Here is an 8,973-nt window from a genome sequence, read left to right on the forward strand (position 1 = left end):
AGAGTACTAACACGTGTCTTTGTGTTCTGGTTCCCCACCTGCTTTTGAAGGTCTTGATTTCGGAAGGACTGATGCAGTTTGCTCAAGATCCAAAGTTCATTGAGGTCACAACCCAGGAGCTCGCAGACGCCTGCGACATGACGATAGAAGAGATGGAAAATGCAGCAGACAACATTCTCAATGGTAACAGCAAGCAGAGCCCCAATGGCAACCTCTTGCCTTTTGCTAACTGCAGGGACCCAGGGCAGGACAGTGCAGGAGAGGAAGAGGAAGAGGTGCAGAACCCGGATTGTAGGATAAGTCAGGAGGAGCTCAAGGACAGCAGGATTTATATCAGCAGCCTGTAGTTGCCAGGGCTGGAAGCGATGCTGGTTTTTTATTTGTTTCAATGTTCCTAATGGGTTTGTTTCAGAAGTGCCTCACTGTTCTCGTGACCTGGAGTAACCGGAACAGCGTTCTTCATTCATTTCTGTTGGGACGAGTCGCAGAGTTGGGTGGTGTAAGAAAGCTTTTCAGGAGCGGATATAACCCCAGCACGTGTCCATGAAGGAAGAGTGAGGAGGAGGAGAAGAAGAGGAGGAGAGCCAGCTCCCTCTTTTTTTCAGTCCCTGCACAAGGAACGACAGCTGCCTCTGGAGCACGAAGGGGAACCTCAGCTTCCTGTGGATGGCCCTAGCCAAAAGGACCCTGCGCCAAACGGGTGTCTTTCAACTTTGCTTGTAAAAATCATTTTGCACATATTCTGTATGAGCCTCACCGTCTCCATAAAGCCAAGGCCCTTTGATTCGGAAGGAGAGGAAGACTTCTGCTGTGGATTCCCACACGGCCACGGGGAGGAGGAAGCAGGAGAAGCCCGCGGGCGCCCGAGGCGCAACCCAGCCCTGCTGAGACTCCGGCAGCAGCCCCTGCCGGCCAATCAGACCTCGGGCAGTCACTCGCCAGCCAATCAGAGCTCAGGCGGTCTCCTGCCGGCCAGTCAGAGCTCAGCACGCCAACTGTGCCAGCCAATGGGAGAGCAGGCATGGCGGCGGGGCCGAGGGGCCGCCGGGCCTGTGCAGAGTTATTGTTTCGCAGTTTGATATTTTCTTGAAAGCATGTTGCAGTTTTTATTTTGACTATTTTATTATTATTATTTTTTTGAGGGAGAAGGGAGTGTTTACAGCATTTTGTAATCACCTACCTTTTTTGTTTTGGTTTTATTTTCACCTTTGCAGATGTTAAATTGGTTTGATCATGTTGTATTATTTAAACTGGGGGGTGGGAGGGGGCTTCTCCATTGGAATTTGGTAGAAGTATAATGATAGATGAGTTTTACCAACCATTATGTACACCGAGAATTTGTAATTTTATTTACTAGTAACTGAAACCTTTTTTTGTTGTTGTTTTATAATTTAAAGATAGTAGGCAATGCACTTGATATAGTCTTGCACATTTGAGTGATTGATTTGGGTTCTTTTTAGTGCTAAGTGTATCTGTGAGTGTGGGAGCAACAGGAGCGAGTGCGTGCGCGTGTGTGCGTGTAAGTGCAGTTCTCCACATCCTGGTTTGAGCTGCAGGAGATCTGTATCTGGGGCCATTCGAATGCAAAAACAAACCACTGTCTCTGCTTTCGAAAAGGGAATCAGTAACTTTGCATTTTCTGTTCCACAAGATATGCAAAAACAATGCAATAATATTAATTTTAAAATAAAATTGTAAGTTGTGTTGGCATTAAAACTGTATAGAAAAGAAAAATTACCGGGGTGGGGGGAAACAACAAACAAAAAACAAACAAAAAAAAACAAACCAGAAGACGTTACGCTTCGATATATTCCGTGTGATGTTTTATTGCATTGATAATGTTTCTGTTGAAGAAACCGTTATACTTGAATTCAGGTCAGTTTCAGTATTTTTCAAATATTTTTTTAAAATGAATTGCAATTGTGCCAAGCAAAGATAATGAATTGAATTAAGTTTGTTTAAAAAAAAAAAGAAAAAAAAAGAATCACTTCTTGTATATTTTGCTGCATGTCAAGTGAATCATTTCGTATTTGGAATGTGCCAAGCTTTACCTTTGAACTTTTAAGTGCTTTTTTACGTGTGGTTGGGGAAAGGGTACTATTTTTTTTTTTTTTTCCTTTTTTAATTTGTACAATGAACAAAGTGTACCTGGTGTAAGTAACTATTCTGCAATCCACTGACAGGTTGAACGTTACTGATTTTGCATATCTTGTGTTCATTTTCCTTCTTCCTCGCTCCCTTTTAACGTGCACGATGACTTTATTGGTAGAGAATCTTTCTTCCAGAGACTGGGACATTTTATTCAGGCTTTGTTTTCTTTCCTTTTGCTCAGTTCCTCTAAAGGTCTCGTCCCACTCGAGGGTGGCAAGACCCTCAAGCCCATTTGGCAGATCCATCCTACATGTTCAGCTGGCACCAGCAATTCCAGGAGTGGGGAGGGAATATCTGGCTTCAAAATTATTTTATTAAACAGCTAAACCCTGATCAATTATAGCAGGATCCTGGGATAAGAAATGCAAAAATAGTTGGCAAAGTAAAGTTATCTAACCCTAAAAGCAGAAGGGAGAGAGCTCTGGATCTTTATTAAGAGAATTGCTGCACTCTGGTCAAGATGCAGGTGCCAAGTGACTTTTTGGTGTTCCTATGCATGGTCTCAGTCCTCTTCCCAGACTTTAGTGGATGGGTCAGATACTAAGTCACAAAACATCTGGCAGCACAGCATGTCCCAGCCATATTCCTGACTAGTAAGTGTGAAACTCTCTCGACTCTCTCACACTGACGGTTGGCCCTAACCCCAGAGAGAGGCTGAAAAAACAGGCACGTATTGTTAGATTTTATGCAACCGATTTTTGTCTAGACTAGTGCTGTTTTTTCTCCCTCCTCAGGATGATTCACAAACTTGCAGACCAGTTCTGAGCTCCAAGGTGTGATCTGACTCAGAGCTAAACTTTGATTCAAATCTTGAGCTTCTGCAGATGTCCGAGAACACCCTTCATTGCATACATTGATTACATTATTTTTGTAACGCTCTTGTTCTTCTTCTCAATCCTCTGGGGCATAAAGGAGAAATAGCAAAGGCTATTTTTGACTGTACTTTTTGAACCGGCCAGTATCAGCTCAAGATACCTTGAAAAAAACCAGATACATTTAAACTAGAGAAATACAAATCCATTTGTACAAGCATCTGTCATTAAAGTTGTAATTCAAGACTTCCCTGGAGAATGTAACCAGCTGATGTGGGCCAGGCCCATCCTTCCATCCCTGGTCCCCGTATGGAGACAGGCACACAAGCGTGTCTCCCTTTGAGTTTGCTGCTGCTGGTGCTGATGTGCTCCAAAGGTACTGGAAGGGGGAAATGCTCGTGTTGGCTGTTTCTGAAAATGCCGTGTAAGGGCTCCCTAACTCATTTTCTTTCACTGCAAAGTCCATCTGACCCTCCCAATGGAAGACTCCTGAAAAACAGCGCTAACCTAAATGAGTGGTGACAATGAGCATTTTGGATGCTCAACAGCCCATCTTTTAGGATTTTTCTTGATGAGAAGGAAGATGATAGGAAGGATTGTGCCCCACGCATTCTTGGTGAAAGCTGCTACTCCCTCGGGGGGTCAGAGCCTACAATGGCCAGGGGAAACCCCGCTCTCTCCTGGAAGACCCCATAGGTGCTGCAGAGTGGAAAATGTACGACTAGCAGAGAATGCAAATGACTTTTGCAGTTTGAGGGGCAGGCGTTAAATTTAGTAATTGCTGGTGCCAGCTGTGCAAATTTCTGGGGAGGACAGTTTTTGGGGTTTTTTTTTCATTTGAGGTACTTCCAATGTGCACATTGTGACAGGCCTGAGCAAAGAGCTGCTGCCTCCTGCGAGTGAGGCAGAGTCTGGGGGACAGTGGGAAGGAGGGGGCAGGTTTAGTTCCTGGAGTGTTTCCCTGCGTATGGAAGTGGATGGTGGGTACAATCACTGTGCTGTGGATGGAAGCGTGGAAGGAACCAATGGCTGAGAAGTGGCATGGAAGGAAAGAATGGGGAAAACCATCTGCTGTTTGCCTCTGAGCATCTCTGACTTGCTAGAGTACACTGCAGACTAAAGACGTTTCTTATAAAACAGCAAACCTCCTCCCTGTATCACTCCTGCTCATTAGTCCAGACAGTACTGGGCCAGCCACATCGGGTGCATTTCTTTTTTTCTTCCTTATTTCTGTGTGGCTGACGTGATGGGAAAGCAAGTGGAACTCATGATCCAGAGCTGGAGTTTTGTTGTCCACAGACCTTTTGTGCATCATCTGCCTCTTCAGCTGGACACGGGGACAATGATGGTGTAGATGCTGCTGCTACTGCAGGGGTCCCATCTGTTTTCTTGCCCTGCCCACCACACCCCAGCACGGAGGGACAGCCAGAGAGGCGCCGTGTACAGAACCGCATCTATTTCTGCTTTGTTTTCTGACCCAGAACCCTGCCCCAGTGACTACGACAACGACGACAACAACAACAAAAAAAGGGCAAATGCATTTTTTACATTTCTTGATAATTTCCAAAGCAATGTATCATTGCTTTCTTTAGACTGACGCCAATATAACAGTTGTATGGGTCTCAGCCAGGCTCCTGTGTCTTTTCTGCCTGAGTTTCAGATTGCTGTATGAAATGTATGCGCGTTTGCACACAGACACAACCAGCCGAGGTGGCGGGACCCCAAGCCCGTGGGGTTGGTCACCTGTGTCACAGATGGAGTTGGAGGCCTTGCTTCGTACGTGTAGATGAGAAACCCCAGCCCACTGGTCCCGTGAGCTGAAGTGAAGCAGCCCTACTGAGACAGAACTGAGCATCCTGAGATACATCCATGGTCCTGTTGTGACTGTCCCCACAGCAGGGGCAGCAGGGGGGAGAGGAACACTGAATGGGGAATTTGGAGCACAATAATATTGAAGGAGAATCCAGTTGGGGGTTTTGGTTAACGGTGAGATTTTATCAGTTCCCATAATGAAAACTGTAGTGCATATAAAGAAAACGTTCCAGGCCATCAGAAGCCTCAGTTCCCATCTTGCTAACATAAGGCTTGAGGGCACTAGAGGCCAGGGAGGTTGTATTGAGGTGAAGAATGTGGAAAATAGCACTGGGCCCTGAAAAATTTAATTATATCTTTCCCCCATTTATTTTCTTCCTCAGAGAAGTCTAAGAAACATAATTCTCAATAGCTGCACAGGATTTTTTTTTTTTCTTCTTTTGAATGTTGTGAAACTTTTAAAGTTTTATTCTGGGTGAGCAAGCCCAGGGATCCAGAAGGTTTCCAACGGGATCTCAGTCCGTGGAGCTTTTACCTCTGTTCCTGCTTTGTTTCTGGAAAGCTGAAATCACTATGGCCTCACTACTACAGCTCCCTGAGGTTGGGTGGGTGAGGGCAGAAGTACAGCAACAGGTATGTCCTGTTCTGAAGACAGATTGGGCTCCAGCTGCTTTCAGTAAAGTCAGTAGCATCACACTGGAATGGAAAAAAACCCCCTTCTTCTGATACAAACTTTAGTGTTCTAGTTAAATTCTCCATTCTTCTCCTCCCCCTTACGGGGAACTTAACACTTGAGCATAAAAAACAGGCCTTCTTTAGGGGCACAGGGCTCGACTCAGTTGCCTACATGTGGTTGTCTGCTGTCACTTGAGATACCCTACAGTATCCTCTGCCAGGTCTGCCGCAGCTGGTGGGGAGAGGCACAGCGCTGCCCCAGCCAGGGCTGGTGTCACAGCCCTCAGCCCCAGACCGTGGCAGAGGTCTCAGGTGGTGGGAGACATTTAGGCAACTTAATCTAGTCCCTTTCTAAAGGGCTAATTGAGAGGAGCAGCACCAATGACTGATGTAATGAGGGAATCTTCATTAGCATTACCAAGGGCTTAGTTAGGCAGGATCTGGAGCTTGTCTCCACACTCCCATGCTGTTGTTTTCCTAGCCCATGTCAGGCACTCTGCCTCCACTCCTGCGGCCTGAAGTTGGCAGCGCTCTGCCCGGTCCTTTCCTTAGGCCAGGGTTGGTGGCTGCATCCCAGGCCCAGTGGAGCAGGGACAGGGACAGGCCCAGGCGAGAGCAGGCGCCACTCCATTCAACCACAGATTTTTCTGCCAGCCCCTTTCCAAAGCTTTTTCCTGTTCGAGACAGACTCACAAACTCAGACACCATTTGTTAGCCTCATCATTCAGGTGATTAAATACCTGTGTTTTTCTGTTAGCGCTTTCCCAATTAGGCTGAAATGCTTTCAGTATTTTAAGCATCCTAAAGTCAGTCTGCTCCCATCTCAAGCACCTAGGCAGACTGGCAGCCAATACTATCTAAACATCATCAACTTTATGATTGCTCATAGAAATGATTGTTTCAAGCTTATTTAGTCTTGACAGTTTGAATGTGGGAAGATTTTGGAGGAGGAGGAGTGAGATTGTAAATATCTCTGACAAACATTGCTGCATCACACACACACAAAAAAAGGGGAGATACTTATAAAATTGCCTTAAAAATCAATTCTGAATGATGACATCTCCCTCCAAACAATTGCCACTTGATAGAGCAAGGAATGAGTCACTTTGGGTGAATTCTGGCAAGAAGTGGTTGGAATCTAGTCCAGTTTCAGGAACGAAAGTGTCACTTAGGAGTTGATCTCTCAGTCTGAATTCACATCAGCACCAATGACTGAGCACTGCAGGATCAAAAGGGTTTAAGGTCTGGGGGTACTGTCTGTGCATGGTTTGGGTCGGGCCCAGCAAGGTACTGCGTACCGGTGTTTCCCAGTGACTTCAGGGAAGATGGGGTTCCTCAGCACCTCTTAAGTTCAGGCCCTGGAGCACCATTTCCTGCTCTGATCATCAGCTATAAATGTTGATAAATATAAGTGTTTTGCCTTCATTTGAATTGCCCAGAGCTGTAAAATGACCTCTCTCAAGTATAAATCAGTCCAGATACAAACCTCCTCTCCCACTCTTCCCTACACTCCCTGCCCACCTTCCCAGCCCTCCCTTGCACCTCCACCCAAGCCCTTCCCTGTCTCAATTCTTTACCTCCTTCCACACTTTTATATCTAGTTTTCATGAACCCACAGAAATGCTTTTGTAAATACTGCTGTACAGTTTGTAACCGTCATGTAAGCCTGTCATCAGTGCCAGAGTCCGTCTTGCCCTCTCGCACGTTTTAAAATCAACAGAGGAAAGTTAGAGCGAATGGCCCGCCAGTGAGCTATAGGGTCATCTCTGTGTGGGACAAATGTATATTCCTGTAAGATTGCATTTTTATCTAAGGAATGATGTTATTTTAAAATTGCTAATAAATTTCTAAACAATGTCCAGATTTGTTCAATATTGTAAATGGTATCAAAACTCCTTTGACATTGCTCCCTCCTCCCAGCAGTGGCTGAAAAATAGGACAGCTTCCTGCAGCCCCTTATTTCCCACTGGCAGCCCCGCTGCCACTCACGGGCTCTTGTCCCTATTTAAGGGGCTGCAGAACGGTCTTGACAGCCACAGCCTGTCCTGTTAAACAGTAACTTCAGAGATCCAACTGCTCTCTGCACTGCTGTCACCACAGAAATTCTGCCCTGTCACAATGTCCAACACGTGACTCACGCGTAACCACACACTTAACATTTTCTCTACTGGATTCCTTTTTACCAAGCACATGCAACAGAAAATGAGTGCCCTCAGCTTAAATACAGTGTAATTATACATAAGCCATGAAGCTAATGGGATGATAACAAGTAACGTTCCACACATTTGCTTGTCGATTGAGCAAATTTGTTCTACCATGGTTATCAAGAAATTACACCGCAATGCCAGCTGAGCGCTGCATTTCTGTCACAGCATTATAAATCACAGTGTGCTCAGTCCAAGTAAGATTCAGTAAAATAACGCCTAAAGAAAAATGTTTTTTTTCAGTTACGCGTGTATATATAAATACTTTTCCCTGACTTGCACACACTTGCAGTTCCCTTGTCAGAACTGCAGGCTTTGCTGCTACTATTAAATAGTGGTGGCACAAAATGTTAAAACCCAGGAGGTGATGAAAACCTGTGGATGTTGTCAGTGCAGGGCAGAAGGAATGGCAGAAGGAACGGCAGAAGGATCACCAACAGAAACCTCGTTATCTGCACACTCAGACTGGCCACCAGTTAGACATTTGCCACCACAAAACCATACGAAACCGCTGTGCTCACAGGTGTTGGTCAAAGCCCAGCAAAGGGCCCAGCTTTGCTGGAAGACTCCCTGAGCTGGAAACTCGGCTGAGTTACAGCTCTGTGTGAGACCTTGAGGTGAAAACTATGCCAAAGAACAGGTGAAAGTGGCTGTGGGTGTGCTGCAGTGTGAAAACAGTGCGAAACCTGTGAGACAGCTGAAATGGGGTGAGCATCAGGAACGAGTAACAGGTTTGCACAGCCCCGCAACTGGAAAAGCAGAGCACACACCTGTAATGCTTTTAGTTCAGCGGCTGCAGAGCGCTGCTGATGCCAGTTTTTAATGCTCACGGCATTTACCCGAAGCCAGAGGCGTGCACTGGGAGTTCCACCTCAACACGAGAAAGAACTTCTTTACGTTCAGGCTGGCAGAGCCCTGGAACAGCTGCCCAGGGAGGCCCTGGAGTCCCCCTCCCTGGAGACATCCCAAACCCACCTGGACGCGTTCCTGTGTCACCTGCTCCAGGTGACCCTGCCTGGGCAGGGGGTTGGACGGGACGATCCCCAGAGGTCCCTTCCAACCCTGGCGATTCTGCGACGAGCACGCAGACCTCGGGACCCTCCCGCTGACTCGCGAACAGGAAGACGACCGCCAGTTAGCAGCAGGTTTGGCTCTTTAACCCCAGCCTCTGCCCACGGACAGCGCTGTCCCCGGCGGGGAGGAGTCGTTCGGGGCTCCCGCGGCCCGGCCCGGCCCAGCCCCGCTCCCGCCGGCCCCACAGGGCGGGCGGGCCCCGCTCCGCGCCGCCCCGGCCCCTCCTCAGGTGCGGCCGGCGCCGC

General features: G+C 47.1%; 1 protein-coding gene across 1 annotated transcript in view; it reads left to right on the forward strand.

The window, feature by feature from the left end:
• CACNA1C (calcium voltage-gated channel subunit alpha1 C) overlaps window positions 1–347 on the forward strand; it is a gene marked incomplete at both ends in the record, with an annotated part of 458,232 nt that extends 457,885 nt beyond the window's left edge. The window contains one exon of the mRNA XM_082279808.1: window positions 51–347. Within this exon, the coding sequence (XP_082135934.1) occupies window positions 51–347 (297 nt within the window). The remainder of the gene's footprint in view (window positions 1–50) is intronic.
• Between the last annotated feature and the right edge of the window lie 8,626 nt (window positions 348–8,973).

The sequence above is a fragment of the Coloeus monedula genome (assembly GCF_965178545.1).
Source record: "Coloeus monedula genome assembly, chromosome: 4".
In the NCBI taxonomy this organism is placed as follows: domain Eukaryota; kingdom Metazoa; phylum Chordata; class Aves; order Passeriformes; family Corvidae; genus Coloeus; species Coloeus monedula.